This window comes from Typopeltis vanoorti, chromosome 11, assembly GCF_054136105.1.
Source record: "Typopeltis vanoorti isolate ZY-2024b chromosome 11, IOZ_Tvanoo_1.0, whole genome shotgun sequence".
NCBI classification, from domain to species: Eukaryota; Metazoa; Arthropoda; class Arachnida; order Uropygi; family Thelyphonidae; genus Typopeltis; species Typopeltis vanoorti.
The window spans coordinates 38,203,440-38,220,600 of record NC_143559.1 but is presented as its reverse complement, the minus strand read 5'-3'; the positions used below and the strand labels follow the sequence as shown (position 1 = coordinate 38,220,600).

Here is a 17,161-nt window from a genome sequence, read left to right as displayed (position 1 = left end):
ATATTCCTATAGTCCCCCCCCCCCCCATAATAATTGCTTGTTCTACACTCATTGTGCTAATTTATGGATACATGCCATCCACATTTTTTCTTATATCTCTTGGCCTATAATAGCAACCAACCATCCTGTTAGTTTCTGTCTCTGATAGCCTCAAATGAACTGCTCTCTGTATCCCTTCTTGATATACTTCTACCCCCTCCACCCATTCTGTTCCTCTGTCCTCTCTGAAAATATTACATCCCTTGCATTATGTTTGAGTGACTATATCATCCTCTGCCAGTCCAAGTTGAACTAACCAATGCCAAAAATTTCTTCTACTTATTCTGAATGCTTCTGGCATTAGTATATATATATATATATATATGCAGTACCCCTCATAATCTTTTTTACACTCTGCTTTAATTATTCCACTAAAGCTGTGGAGAGCTACATTCAGCCTCATGTGATTATGCTCCCTATAATCTCTAGGGATTATAGGGAGAGCATAATCTCACTTGCATTTCTTCCTAAACCATAGTTTTCCTGACTCTGCACGTCCAATGAACAATACTTTTTTCAAGACACCTGACTCTGAATCCATTTAAATACAAACCATTGCCTTATTGTTTTTTTGTCCATCAAACTGATTCCAGCTATTCTTGCTACACAACCTGTGTACTAATTTATTTGCAGTCATAGCTATTCTTCATTTCACCTCTACCATACTGTAGTATCAAAGTTACAAATTTTACTTTCTCACTTTTTTTTATTCATTTGTATCAGCAGCTCTTTCATATCTTTTTTGCATACCGCACTTGTTTGATGATCAGTACTCACCAAAATAATCATCTTTTTCACTTTCCCTGTCTGCATCCTCACAGCATCACTAATATTCTTAATTTTGGCTATTAGAGAAACATAAGTCAGACTCTCCTCAATTCCTTAATTTCACACATGCTGCATTAAATAGAATCATTCTTGCTTGCTATATGTACAGTACACTAAAAAGTAGTAGCTTTTAGAACCACATAAACAAGCACCCATAAAAACAGTGATCCAAAAGAAATGAATCAATTATTGCTAATTATTTTTCAAAAACAACTTACCTTCCAGTCCTCTAGAGAAGTGATATCCAAAGTGGGGTACGCGAGTAGATACGTGGGGTATGTCAAAAAAAGTTCTATATTGATAGGAAAAAAATTAATTAATTAAAGATAAAGAATATTACTTTCTTTCATCAATTAAACATATATCTAATATAGACAAAGACGTTATAAAGATCCTGTAAACTTAAATTTGCAAGTAGTGCACATTGGGCGACTTTGCACACATAATCGTCCGTGGCAAAGCTATCATGTTTTTTAAAACTAGGGAGTAAATCTCTTACTTCTTATCATTGCCATTGTTTGTAGAGTGCTTAAGGTGCTTAAGGGTCAAAGCTGTATAACTGAGAGGAGACCTCCACATAGCCTTTAAAGGAATGCGGAGAACCGACCAGGGCTTCTGACCTAATGTCCAATCCTCACCTTCTCGTGATGCACCCTGTTGGGTATCTACTTTGATACTGAACGAACGAGGATGGGCTGGCAATTTGGGATTTAGCCGACCAAATTGTATTCTTATTGGTTAAACCAAAATAAAAAATGATGGTACGACATGACAAAATTTCATGCCGGCTGGGGCGTCGCCCGGTTAAACAAGGCCCCCGTTGTTTTCGCCAGGGAACCAGGGCGAACAGCGAAAAGTCAGCTACTGGAACAAATCTGAAAACAAACCCCAACTCAACATCACCAGAGTTAAAGATCGGTACTATCAACATAAGAAGCCTGAATGGCAAAGAAATGGAGCTAGCTGAGGAATTAGATAAGTACCAGATCGACATAATAGGGGTGACTAAAACAAAAAAGACCAAAACTGGTGAGATCTTTCTGAGCAATAAATACAAAATGTTATATTCAGGCAATAACAATCAAGGAAAAGAAGGAGTAGCCATAGTATTCAACACAAAATACGAGGCTAATCTTCTTGAATGGCAGTCAGTCTCAAGTAGAGTAATGTGGGCAAATATGAGAATGGGGAACTGGACAATGAGACTTATTTGTGCCTATGGTCCCACAGAAGGTTCTACTAAGGTAGAAGTGGAGGAATTTTTTGAGGCTTTAGAAAAAGCAACTGACACAATGAAAAAGGAAAAGTTGGTCCTTGTTGGGGATCTAAATAGTAGAGTAGGAAATGATTGTGAGACATACAAAAATATTTTGGGAAAATTTGGAGAAAAGAGCAAAGCTAATAATAATGGCAAATATCTGTTGGATTTCTGCTCAGGACATGGACTGGTTATTACTAATACCATGTTCCAACATAAAAATGTGCACAAATTCACATGGAGAGAAGAGGCTAGGAATAAGAAAAGTCTCATTGACTATGTTATTGTTGATAGTGATGTTTTCTCCCTGGTGCAGGACACCAGAGTGTACAGAGGATTTGAAATTGGAAGTGATCACTATTTAGTCTTGAGCAGGATAAAATTGAATTTCATATTGAAAAGAATAACATGTAAGAAAGTTTTAAAGCGAATAAAAGTTGAGCAGCTCTCAGATGTAAACTGTAGACTAAAATACAGAAATATTATTGAAAAGAAAATGAAAGAGTTTGAGAACAGGAATCAAACCTTGGAGATTCAGTGGCAAACTCTGAAGGAAACATTGATTGATTCTGCCAGAGAGGCATGTGGTGAGGTTGTGTGCAAAGATAAAAAAATCAGAACTCCCTGGTGGACACAGGAAGTTAAAGAGGCAGTGAAGGAAAAGAAGAAAGCATATCAAAAGTTCCTGGCAAATAAGTCAGCTTTTACTCTTACAGAATACAGAGACAAATGTAAGAAAGCTAAACAGTGTGTAAAACTAGCTAAACAAAAGTCATGGGAGGACTTTGGCAAGAATATAGAAAATAAATATCAAGAAGGTGGCAAAATATTCTGGAGGTTGTTGAAGAAGCTTAGGAATGGAGGAAAGAGTGCTGTAAAAGGAATTAGAGATGATAAAGGTGAAATGAAAACAGGAGAAAAAGATATCCTTGAAGTATGGAGTAATTACTTTGAAAAACTGCTAAATGAAACAAGCAGTGATGACAGCGCAGTGATAAAAAACACTGACCAGGCATGCAGTCAGGAATACATATCTATACTTGAAGTAGAAAAAGCCATCAAAGGCTTGAAATGTGGAAAGGCAGCAGGAGTAGATGATATTCGACCAGAAATGCTGAAGTATGGTGGTATAAGAGTCTTACAGTGGCTGCACTGCATAGTTCAGAAAGCCTGGACAGAGGGACGAATTCCCGATGATTGGTGTAGAACTCTCATAGTACCCATATATAAAAAGGGAAATAAAACTGAATGTGAGAATTACAGAGGTATTTCCGTACTGAGTGTTCCTGGCAAGATCTATGCAAGTATACTTGAGAAACGGTTGAGAAGAATTGTGGAAGAAAAGCTTGGTGAAGAACAAGCTGGATTCAGGCCAAATAGGCTGTCAGGATCAGATCTTCACTTTACGACAAATAGTCGAGAAAGCATGGGAATATAACAAAGATCTGTATTTAAGTTTTGTCGATTTGGAAAAGGCATATGACAAGGTGCCAAGAGAGAAGCTATTCAATACGCTGCAGTTATATGGTGTCAATGGGGCATTATATCAAGCAATACTTAGTCTTTATTTGAGTTGTGAGTCAGCAGTTAGAATTGAAGGAAGTACAGGAAGATGGTTTAATGTTAAATCTGGTGTGAGACAAGGATGTACATTATCCCCTCTGTTATTCATTATATGTATGGATCACATTATGAAGGAATGTGGTATTAAACCTGATATCAAAATTGGAGATGTTAATGTCAGCTCTTTGCTTTATGCTGATGATGTTATACTTCTAAATAAATCCGCTACAAGTCTGCAAGATTCTCTGACTAAATTGAATAGCTGTTGTAATAGATATGGGATGAAGGTCAGCAATAAAAAGACAAAGACAATGAAAATAGGCAGAATCATTGAAAATGTCAACTGTGTTGTGAATGGAGAACCTGTGGAACAAGTAAAACATTTCAGCTACTTAGGCACAATTTTTACCGAAGATGGTAAACTAAATATAGAAATAGACAACAGAATCAGCAAAGCTGGTATCATGGGAAGTCAATTGAATAAATTCATATGGAATAAGAAAGAAATTAGTCGGAACCCTAAATTAGCTGTATACAAGACTGTGTTCAAACCAATTTTAACTTATGGATCTGAGAGCTGGGTCAGAAGTAAAACACTTGACCAAAGACTAGAGACCGCAGATATGAGAGTTCTGAGAAAGATTAGAGGCGTGAACAGATGGCATCAATGGCAATATCATATTAAAAATGTGGATATTAGGAAAGAACTTGACATTGTCAGCATCCAGGAATGCGTTAGCAGAGCTAATCTCAGATGGTATGGTCACTTAAATAGAATGGGAGAGGAAAGATTAGCAAAACAAGTGTTCTCTGCCAGGTTGACAGGAAAACGACCCAGAGGAAGACCAAGATATAGGTGGATTGATACGGTACAAAGTGCCTTAGACGATAGAAATATAAGATCTGATAATGTTGGAGTCTTGACAAGTAACAGACTGATTTGGAGGAAAATTGTAGATAGGAAGTTAGTAATGATGTAATTTTTTCATGTAGTACTGTCATATCCTGTACACCCCTTGAGGGTACATGGCAGGAATTTGATGATGATGATGATGATGATGATTGTTTGTAGAGCATCCTAGTGTTGACAAGCCCAACTAGAGAAGGAAAATTGCTTAGTTATCCTTCTATCTATAGATGACACCACAGTTGTATTAATTATTTGACTATTAGTAGTAAGGTTAATGATTTTTTAGTATATATTGTTTCTGTGCAATTCTAACACCATTTTGTGCTTACATTTACACTGGAAATAATGAATTAATATTAATATTATAATATTAATTGACATTAGATATAACACAACTTTAAAAAACGAATTTCAACAAAAATCTCTTCACAATTGGTGGATCGGACTGAAGTCCGAGTATAGCAATTTAGTTCTACTTTAAATTTAGCAATTTGGTTCTACTTATTTATGTGAGGTATCATTTTCTGCAATGACAGGTATTAAAACCAAATATCAAAATAAATTAAACTTGGAACCAGATCTTCATATCGCAGTATCAGAAGCCATCAAACCAGAATTTCAAGAAATTATGAAAGAAATGTAAGGCCATTGTTCACATTAAATATTGTAATAAATATGTTTGTAAGCTGTTAATAATAAAAATAATGTGTAAAAATATGTAGCTTTTTTAATTATTATATGATGATATAAGGCATATTTCCTCTTTATAATACTTATTACAATAGGTTTTTGCTCAATCAATTGGGGGTACGTGCTATTTATTTTTTCTGTCTTGGGGGTACGTGATCAAAAAAGTTTGGAGACCACTGCTCTAGAGTAATGACTTCTAACTCAATGCTCGCTCTTCCCCTATGAAATTTGGGCATTTTCATAACAGCAGCAGCACCACCACCACCACCAAAAGATTACCATGGATAAAAATTCTTTGATATAGTGATAACTGTAAAATCCATCAGAATAAGAACAACACATATTCACACATTAACAACACATTAAAAGTAAAAAAATATCTACTTTTTACTTTTAATTAAATTTCTTTACTCTGAATGTGTGTTTTTATTCCACTGATAAAAATGTCAGTAAAGTATCTACTTCTCAGTTGCAGTCAACTTTCTCAGTAGCTTTTTCAATACTTGGCTAACTTTTTAACATATGAAATGTTTTTTGGAAAACTTAATTTGGTAATAACATTGTCCTTTGATTGGAAGCACTGGAAAAATCAGCATAAAAATTCAATTTAGGATGAAAAAAATCCTTTAAAAGGACATTTTAACTGAAGGTGAGATAGCCATTTTTACATGGTAAACCTGGTGGTTTCATCCTAGAAACTCAGATTTTTCATCCCACAAGACAAACTGGCCTGAGAATACATGCAGTTAACATTCATTAGTTGCCCAAGTGATTGGCACATCTACTTTCCAGCAAGCTGTAGGTTTAAATCCCACCATGAGCATGGACAGTTTGTGAATATCTCTAGGTAGTAAATGAATTCTTTGCCCAATGTGAGACAACTACTGTAAGGAAAAAAATTAGGGAGCAGACTATGTTTCTATGAAGACGGTTACTTTTCTGAACACATAATCAAGCCTGACATGCTAAGTAGAATTTTTAATGAAATAATAATCTTTTGACTGTTTGAGAGTTTTATTTTTGAGAAACTACATTAAGAAATTTTTGTTTTTCTTAAATGATGGTGTTATCTTATTAGGATTTTTGCTTTGTTTCACATTTGAATGAATACCATATTTTTTTTGTTTGGCACTTGGAGATATTTATTCACATGACTGTTTTTCTGGAACTTGAAAAGTCTATTTCATGATACTGTTTTTGTTATTGAAAAAAAAAAAAATATTGTAACAATAATAAAAATAACAAACTTTTACATAAATTTCACTTAGTGAAACATATTTTGTTCTCAATTTAAAACTGTTATTCGGTAAGCTCAATTATTATAATTTATGAGATGCATAATAATTACCTTCATAAAGAATGGCTTTCCTGATTAAAATGAATTGTGCTTCATGTATAGAACATCATTAAACAGTGCTCTTTACATATTTCTCTTCACATGGAAATCTTTCCCTTTACTTGAGTAAATATTTTGTCTGATGACTGGATAAAATGTTGCTGTTCTATCTAGCTCAAGAAGCCTATATTTTTTTTTTCATCCTAAAGAATTATCTAAAGGAAGATTCTAATGCTATAGGAGTAGCATCAGTGGTTTATATTTTAATCAGGATGACATTATAATTTATGAGCATATTGCAGTCCTGATTAAAATTAACCTAACATACTTTTTGAGAAAGAATGAATTTCAGCTTGATAGTCAGTTGTTTTATTTATTTATTTTTTTAGTAGTGAAGTAAAGCTAGTAGAGTATTCATAAATTATATAAAAATTAAAGTATTGATTTCCTCTAGATTATATTTCTTTGGAGGCTTTGGGATAGTTCCTGACTTTGGCATTCAGCGACAGCAAGATTTTCATTTTGTGCTTGATTCAACAACACCATGGGTAAGAATTTTCTTGAAGGTCTCATTTGTGCTGTTTATCTACAGGATTATTTTTGTGTGCACTGTTGTGCTTCAGTTAGTATTGAGCATACACATACAGTATAAATTTCCAGAAATATACAGATGCATTTTTAAATTTCACTGTCTAGTACCTTATGTATATATTCACCTCTTTTAGCTTTCATTTGTAATTCTGGCATTGAGTGTACAAGTTTTTCTGCAGATGTCACTTTTTTTTCTTTTTTTTTTTTTTTAATTGCAGAAAAATATGTATGGTACTTCTGCAGATCAGCTTCTCTTTGGTTGTGCAAAACCTCCTGAGTGTTTCTTCACAGGTAGCCTAGAGATTTTCTCTTGGTTTTATATCTCAAATTCCCATATTATTTTAAGCATTGAATGCCATTAGCTTTCTTAATTTTTTTTTTTTTTTATAATGACAAGCAGTTAAGTACCTTATTAGTATTATTTCTAAGCTTCAGTGGACTCATGTAGACTCATCATGGGAAATTCTTCCATTCTGCACACTACTTATCATACCTTGTTTTAACACTTTCTTTGTTGATGTGTATGATGGCAAGGCTACACACACACACACACACACACAGGGCCGCTCTGTGCAGATATGCAGGTTTTGCCCCACACAAAGGCAGCTGATCGGGAAGGGTGCCATTTCAAGACGATAAATAATAGTAAATTTTTATATAATACTCTTATTCAGTAAAACTTTACTCATAGATTGTCTCTTGTCTTGTCAGATGCCATCTCCTTCCAGGAAGTTGACTACCATGAGCTTCCACCATGTACGGTTTTGTGCTTCTCTTCTTCATAGGACAGAAAGGTCCAGTCCTTAATATTTCCCATCCAGTCTGTTCTTTGTCTTCCTCTTCTTCTTTTTCCTTGTATCATTCCTTCTAGAAGTATTCTTTGTAGGGATTCATGCCTTATTATGTGACCAAGTTAGGTGGTTTTCCTTTTCTTAATGGTTTTCAACAGATTCCTATCTTTCCAATCATCTCTAATATTTCTAAATTAGTTTTTTTGGCAGTCCATAGGACACTAAGAATTCTTCTGGGGATCCACATCTCAAATGCTTTTAGTTTATTTTCACAATATTTTGATATTGTCCAGGTTTCTGCTCCATATAGCTGGTTGACCATAAGTTGCATTTGGACATCCTAATTCTTGTTTTTGTGTGAATTTCCCTTGAGGTCAGAATGTTTTTTATGCTAATGAAGGTTGATCTAGCAATTTCTATTCTTCTTAATATTTCCTTATCACACTTTCCATTCTCTGTAATTAGTTGACCCAAATATATATATAACTCTCTACTTGATCTAAAGTATTTCCTCTGATCTTAATATTTATATCAGGTATTTTCCCTTTTTCTCTTGTTACCAGCATAGTTTTGGTTTTTTGAAGTTGAAATTAAGTCTATATTTTTCACTTAGCTTCAGCGTCTCTTCTAGTAGGTTTTGAAGATCTTTCTTATTTTCAGCTAATAGTACTGTAACATCTGCATATCTTAAGTTGTTTACATTCCTGCCTCCTATGCTGACTCCTTTAAATTCTTCTAATTGCTGGAAGATATTTTCAGAATATCGGTTAAACAATATAGGAGAAAGAACACAACCTTGTCTGACACCCTTTACTGGGAATTCCTCTGAGATTTCTCCTGATATTTTTATTGAGGTAGTTTGCTCCCAATATAGATTTATCAGTAATCTGGTATCTTTACCATCTACTCCTAAATTTCTGATGCATTTGATTAGTTGTTCATGTTGTATATTGTCTTTGACAATATACAACATGAACAACTACTTTGTGTAGTCAATAAAACATAAGTAGACTTCTTTTTGCTTCTCCAGATATCTTTCTATAATAGTTCTAATATTGAAGAGTCCTTCTCTAAGTCCTAGATTGTATGACTTAACGGACTTTAGGGAGTGTAGTGAAAAACGTCCTGATGTTGTATTTTTTAAGGACTTTAGCCAATTTATTGGAGACTGAACTAATGTAAGGTATTGAGATGCTACCTTTAAAATCAGTAATTCTAGTAGCAAGGCTTATATGTTGGTCATACATAACTGGTAATTAGCTTACAGAATTAACAATGCATATAAAGTATATTAATTAAAGGCAACTTTAATGAATAACTTCTATATTTCGACAACGTCACGTTGCCATCTTCAGGAACATAAAGATATGGTATGTGCACGTAGGCACTAACAAAAGCTAATGAGGAAGAAAGCAAGAAACTAAAATTGTTCCTAAAGTCCTAATGGTGCCCTCTGGTTGGCTAATTTGGTTGTCTTGGCTGTTGGGCTGAAGTTCTTATAATGTAAGTCTCCCAAATTTGGAGTGGTTTCATGCACCCAAATTTGTTGAGGTTTGGAACGTTTTTTAGAGCTGCTGATGATTCCTTGAAACTTGCTGTGGTGTATTATTTTATATTCAAGGAATCATCAGCAGCTCTAAAAAACGTTCCAAACCTCAACAAATTTGGGTGCATGAAACTATCCCAAATTTGGGAGACTTACATTATGAGAACTTCAGCCCAACGGCCAAGACAACCAAATTAGCCCACCAGAGGGCACCATTAGGACTTTAGGAACAATATTAGTTTCTTGCTTTCTTCCTCATTTGCTTTTGTTAGTGCCTGCGTGCACATACCATATCTTTATGTTCCTGAAGATGGCAACGTGACGTTGCCGAAATATAGAAGTTATTCATTAAAGTTGCCTTTAATTAATATACTTTATATGCATTGTTAATTTCGTAAGCTAATTACCAGTTAAAATCAGTAGTTTCTGTAGTACGCTGCCTAGGAGGATCCAGAAGAAATTTCTTAATTGTTTTTTCAGAATATCCATTTTGTTTAAAGTTAAGAGAAAGTTGTTCAATTTCTTTTTGGAGTTCATCTGGTTCATTTAAAAGAGATCGTGCTCTGCGTCCTAAGGTAGAAATAGTTCCGAGCTTTTATGGTGGAAAGTGATGAGATTGCAGTGCAGATATCTGTTAGTATGAGTTGGTTTTCGGTATATAGAGATTTTAAATCTATCAGAGCATTGTGTAAGAATTACATCCAGGAAAGGAAGGCAGTTATTTCATTCTAGTTCGGCAGTGAATTTTATATTAGGATGCTGGTTGTTAAGATGTTGAAGAAAATCCATGAGAGATGTGTGTCCGTGACTCCATATAATGAAAATATCGTCAACATAATGTCTCGAAAGTTTCGGCTTAAATGAGAAGGACAATATGGCTTTTGTTTCAAAATCTTCCAGGAAATGTTTGCTAGAACTGGGAATAAAGGGTTGTCCATTGCTAGGCCTTGGGTTTGTTTGTAAATGGAGTCCCTATATCTGAAGTACCCAGATTGAATACAATGCTTTAATAAAGCAAATATCTTTGTTGCAAATATCAAAATTCGAAAAATATCAAATATTTTTTAATAAAGCAAATTGTCTAAAAAGATATTTGCTTTATTAAAGCATTGTATTCAATCTGGCTACTTCAGATATAGGGACTCCATTTACAAACAAACCCAAGGCCTAGCAATGGGCAACCCTTTATCCCCAGTTCTAGCAAACATTTTCCTGGAAGATTTTGAAACAAAAGCCATATCGTCCTTCTCATTTAAGCCGAAACTTTTGAGACGTTATGTTGCGACATTTTCATTATATGGAGTCACGGACACACATCTCTCATGGATTTTCTTCAACATCTTAACAACCAGTATCCTAATATAAAATTCACTGCCGAACTAGAACGAAATAACTGCCTTCCTTTCCTGGATGTAATTCTTACATGATGCTCTGATAGATTTAAAATCTCTATATACCGAAAACCAACTCATACTAACAGATATCTGCACTGTCAATCTCATCACTTTCCACCACAAAAGCTCGGAATTAGGACACAGAGCATGATCTCTTTTAAATGAACCAGATGAACTCCAAAAAGAAATTGAACAACTTTCTCTTCTCTTTAAACAAAATGGATATTCAGAAAAAATAATTAAGAAATTTCTTCTTGATCCTCCTAGGCAGCATATTACGGAAACTACTGATTTTAAAGGTAGCGCCTCAATACCTTACATTAGTTCAGTCTCCAATAAATTGGCTAAAGTCCTTAAAAAATACAAAATCAGGACTTTTTCACTACACTCCCTAAAGTTCGTTCTCTCATAAGCCATCCGAAGCCTATTGATCATAACCTGAAATATCCAGATGTTTACAGGTTATGGTGCGACTGTAATATTCCTTATTTTGGACAGACTAACAAATCTGTTGAACTGCATATTGAGGAGCATAAGAGAGATAGCTCCTATAAAACATTACATGCATCTGCGCTATCCAGTCATGTTCTTTTCTCTAATAACCCTCATGACAATCTACAGAGTCACTCAGTTTGCTGGGATAAATCCGAAAACATTTTTCACTGTAGTGATGAGTTTGAAAGGAAAATCGTGGAGTCCAGAGAAATCCTCCTTAATCCTGAACATTTTTACAGCAATTTGAGTTATAACATCCCTGATAGCCATACTGCAGTTGTTCAATACTGGCGCTCACGAGAATCTGCAATCACGCACGCAACAAACAATAGCATGCTAGATAGAACGACTTGAAAAATACAACGTTTTTGTGTCAATCATGTATTGCATTTTTTGCCTGTAATTCTCAGTTTTTTATAACTTCAATTTTTTATTACTGTGTTCTACCTTTAGTGGATACCTGAAGAAGGCTGTAAAAGGCTGAAACTAGTTGTATCATTATCATTAAAATTTAATATTTTATCTCGGTTTAAAGTCATTTAAAATTTATTCTTTAAAATGTATCATTACAGCCGAGTAGAAGGTCAAGAATATATATATATATATATATATATATATATATATTTAGTAAATCTAGTCATTTGTGTGAGTGTGCACACGTGCATGCTCATGCATGTGTGTAGTTAATTAAACCACTGAATGTTATTATTATTATTATTCAGGCCTCCAAGGAGTCAAAAGACTCATCGAGGGAGGCCCTTCCTAAGACATAAAGTCTGTCAAGACTCATCGAGGGGAGGTCCCCCCCCCTGAGAAACACAAAGTCTATCATACCACTCTTTAAACTCACTGACTGTTCTCACTCCCACCACTCCATCAGGCAATGCATTCCACGGCTCAACCATCCTCCACACAAAGAAACCACTCCTTACCCTCTTGCTCACAGTTTCCTTTCGTAACTTCCAGGGATGGCCTCTTGTCACCACTCCTTCCTGCTGTTCAACCAAGCGAAAGAACTCCCCAGTGTCAACCCTGTAACCACCTCTCAACAGTTTAAAAGTCTCAATCATATCACCTCTCCTTCTTCTATCCACCAAACTCTGCAGTCCACATTCTCTCAGCCGATCCTCATAACTATCCGTGTACAGTCCTGAAACCATCTTTGTCATCCGTCTTTGTATCCTTTCCACAGTTAATTTATCCCCTTCAAATCCTGGGGACCAAATCTGAGAACAATAGTCCAAGTGTGGTCTGATCAGAGACTTATACAACGGAATGATAACCCTCTTATCTCTGCAGGTCAGTGTCCTTCTCATAATAGCAGCAATCCTCTGTGTTACCTTCACCACTTTTGCAATATGTCCCCTAAACTTCAGGTTTCTATCAATCATCAACCCCAGATCTCTTGTCCCCCTACTTCCTTCAGTATAACTCCTCCCATAGAGTATGCAGCATCCCATCGATGCTTCCCAAACCTCAAGACCTTACATTTTGCTGCACTAAACTGACACCCCCATTCATTTGCCCATCTATCTAGCTTATTTAAATCCTCTTGCAGGGCTACCACATCTGCACTATTACTAATAATTCTTCCCAGCTTCGCATCATCCGCAAACAACTGAATATCCCCCTGCAATCCACTGGCTATGTCATTGATATAAAGGTTAAACAATATAGGTCCTAGTACTGAGCCCTGTGGGACCCCACTTGTAACCCTCTGCCTCCTGGAAACTGCTCCACCATACACAACTCTCTGATACCTATCAGACAGCCAATCCTGAATCCAGTTGACCAATCTGACATCCAGACCCATGTGCGGCAACTTAAATATCAGCTTATCATGTGGCACCCTGTCAAATGCCTTCGCCAAGTCTAAGAAAATTGCAGTATATGCCTTTCCCCTCATCTAATGTTCTTGTAACTTTATTATAAAAGGCTAGCATATTGCTAAAACAAGAGCGTCCTTTCACAAATCCATGTTGATTCTCACAGATAACATTACCCTCATCTGCCCAATGCTGTATACGGTCCCTCACTACTTTCTCCAAGATCTTAACAACTACTGATGACACACAGACTGGCCTATAATTAGACACTTCCAGTCTGTTAACAACTATGTGTATGGAATCTAAATTCACACCTCAATACCAGTCTTCAGAATGATGGGAGTAAATCTCCTTTAACAATAAATCAGGATGTGAACTTTGTGTTCCTACCACTTTTGCTCACTGCTGTTGAGATGTGTTGCTCCTCTAAAGATTATAACACTTATAAAGATGCAAAGGTTCTTTACATCTTAGATGGGATTCAAACCTAGATCTTTCAAGTGAAAGGGCATTATTCATACCAGCTGAGCTACTGAGACGCTCTCAAATTCCTGATATGTATTTTCTGGAGGGAGGGATCTACAGGTTAGTTCTTCACTCTTATCATGTAATACTATAATAATTCTATATATGATAAATTTACATTGTTCCTATTGTTTACAGTTTAATATTTTAATAAATTTACAGTTTCCCTCCAAATTAGTCTGTTAATTGTCAGGTCTCCATTATTGTCTGATCTTGTATTTTTTTTCCCTTCTAAAGCACTCTTAACATCTTCATTCCATCTAGATCTTGATTTTCTTGTAGAATCAAAACATTTGTTTTGCTAGCCTTTTCTCTGAAAAATGTAATCCTTAATAAGTGTGGATTGGACAACAGTAAGCTAGATAAAAGATATGATGAACAAAATACGTACAATTTACATAACTTGATAAAGCAGTAAAATCTATGAAATTTTAGATGTACTGTATATACTTAATATTAAATTTTGTTTTTTAATATAATTTTGAGAGGGCAGTGTTTAACAGATTTGTACTACTGCTTTATCAGCTGAGCTGAGCTGATAGCTGATAAAGCAGTAGCACAAATCTGTTAAACACTGCCCTCTCAGAATTATATTAAAAAGCAAAATTTAATATTAAGTATATACAGTACATCTAAATTTTATAGATTTTGCCAAAGAATTTACTAATATTGATAAAGAAACATTATAATTAATAGAAGCTATAGAATTCCTGACAAATATGTGAGAATAATCAAAAATATATAAAGGAAATAGAAGTTGTGTTATTGCATTGCAGATAACATCAGAATGGTTTGAGATAAGTCACAGGTTTAAAGAGGAATTAAATGAAATCCTGTATCACAGCTAGAAGATCTAGCTTATGTTGATGACATAGATTTGATATCAAAAATTAAAAAAAAAAAAAAATTCAAGCAAAATTGGAAGCATTTTATGAAATAGCTGATAAAATTGATCTTAAAATAAATAAGAATAAAACAAAAGTTCTTAAATTAAAGAGCATATGCAAAAAGAATTGGTCAACATGCAATTGAAGTTTTATACATAAGCTCTTCAATTTAAGAGCTTTTGTTTTATTCTTATTTATTTTAAGATCAACTTTATCAGCTATTTTATAAAATGCTTCCAATTTTTTTTTTTATTTTTATTTTTTTTTTAAATTTTACATAATTGGGAGCCAGTGTTGATACTAAAGATGGAACTGACATGAATATGATGCAAAGATTGACAAAAGCAAATACTGCTTTCAGAAAATTGAATGGTATATGGAAATCATCCAAATATTATAATAAAATTAAAATAAGGATCTTCGATAGCAGTGTTAAGGCCATATTATTAGATTGATTAAAGACGTAAATTGACTACATAACAGGAAGTCAAAAATTGGGTCAAAAATATTTTGACCTAATGTTGTTTCAATTGGATTGTTGACATTATTTAAAAAATGGTGAATTATATAAACAGACTGAGCAAAAAAATGTCAACTCAAATAACAAAATGCAGATGGAAATGGATTGGACATGCACTGAGAATGGACAGGAGCTATTCCATGACCAGTTTGACATCAGTCCTGGAAGGGAAGAGGAGAAGGCCTAAATTCACTTGACAAAGAATGACAGAAAATGAAAGAAGATTGACTGGTTGGAGAGAGCTGGAGAGCAGCAGAATTAGTTGCATAAGAAGAGGTAAGTGAAGGAAATAGTTCTTAGTTGATATTCTGTGGAGGAGAAGAGGAGAAGTAATTGTATTGCAACTCAGTACAAAAGCAATTTTATGTTTCCTCAAACTCTGTAGCAGTACTGTTCATTTCATATCAATGACTAAACTTTTAATCCCATGTCAGAGGAGTCCCCCCCCTCCTTTTTTTTTTTTTTTTTAAGGCAGTATAGAAGAAATGGATACGAGTTTGGTAGGGAAACTAGATAATTATGGGAGAAATGGGGGTGAAATGTGTGTGTGTGGGAAAGTTCGGCTAGGGCTATGCATCTGGCAAAGGGGCAGAAATGTTCACTTTAGGTTTGGACTTTTTGAGTGTGTCTGGGGAGGGAAAGGAGAAAGTTCAGTGCCAAACAGATCACATATCTAATTATAAGAAAATGCCAGGTGGTAATTTGTTATGTCTATATACAAATGCCAGGAGCATCAGAAACAAAGGTGATGAGTTCGTTTGCTTTATTGAATATGTTGCGACCTAAGATTGTTTACATGAGTGAAACCTATCAGAATCAAATACTGTAATTGGGATCAAGTGTAAAGGGTATAACATTTTTAGGAATGACAGAAGAGATTGGAGAGGAGAGTAGGGGAGTACTACTAATGATATCACACAACTTGAGTCCAGTTGGAATAGAATTACATGAAAATAATAATGTCCAATGTAGCAGTGAGTTTGAGGCTATATGGTGAAGTGCAGGATAACAGGATGAAATATATGGTAGTGTTGCTACAGACTTGGTGGTTCAGTTGCAGGGGACAATAAAATGCTATGCTAATTTACCCTTATGGTACTGAACAAGTGATCATTATGGGTGACTTTAATTATCCAAATATTATTATTATAGATTGACAAAAGCAAATACTGCTTTCAGAAAATTTAATAATATATGGAAATCACATACTATTCAATATATGATTTTATATTGGAGGTGCCTATATATTATTCAATATATAGACACCTCCAAGGAGTCCAGACTTATTGAGGGAGGACACATACTCTCCAACTCTCTGTCTCCACCACTCACTCCACCAACAACAGCGAACCACAACTACTATCATCATCTATACCAATGCCATCTACTGCCTACCACCACTAGTATTTTTACAGACAATCACAAACATCCATGCCCACGTTGGGATTCAAACCCATAGTCTTTTGGCTGGAGAGCAGATACACTAATTACTCGGCCAACCTAGCCAGCTTTATTGGTTAGAAGAGAAATCTTATAAGAATGAATCAGAATTTATTGAGTTGTTGCAAAACAACTTTTTCAAACCCATGTGTAAAAAGGAACTCAAGGTCAAACTGTTAGATTCGTTTGTAGTCAGAAGTCTCCGTTAAGAATATGGCTATTTTACAAACAGTTGATGATAGTGATCATGCTGTGTGCATTCTGTGGAGTAGCTAAATTATATTGATGTTCCAATTTTTTTTTTTTTTTTTTTTTTTATGTTGGGTCCATACACAGGAGGTTGGTTGGTCAACCTATAGTACATTAGTACTGTGTATGGGTAGTGGGTTGGGAAAGGAGGAATTTGTTTACATTTGATTTGAATGACTTTAAATTGTATTCTTTGGGAAACACAGCAGGTGGGAGACTGTTCCACAGTGCAGCAGTTGCAGGGATGAAGGAAGAGGAAAAGAAACTTGTTCT

At 35.0% G+C, this 17,161-nt stretch overlaps 1 protein-coding gene across 1 annotated transcript in view; it reads left to right on the top strand.

The window, feature by feature from the left end:
* The window catches only part of LOC150101450 (kelch domain-containing protein 2-like), a 240,585-nt gene that overhangs the window by 77,706 nt on the left and 145,718 nt on the right, over window positions 1-17,161 (top strand). Inside the window, exon 4 of the mRNA XM_090400414.1 lies at window positions 7,079-7,172. Within this exon, the coding sequence (XP_090256540.1) occupies window positions 7,079-7,172 (94 nt within the window). The remainder of the gene's footprint in view (window positions 1-7,078; window positions 7,173-17,161) is intronic.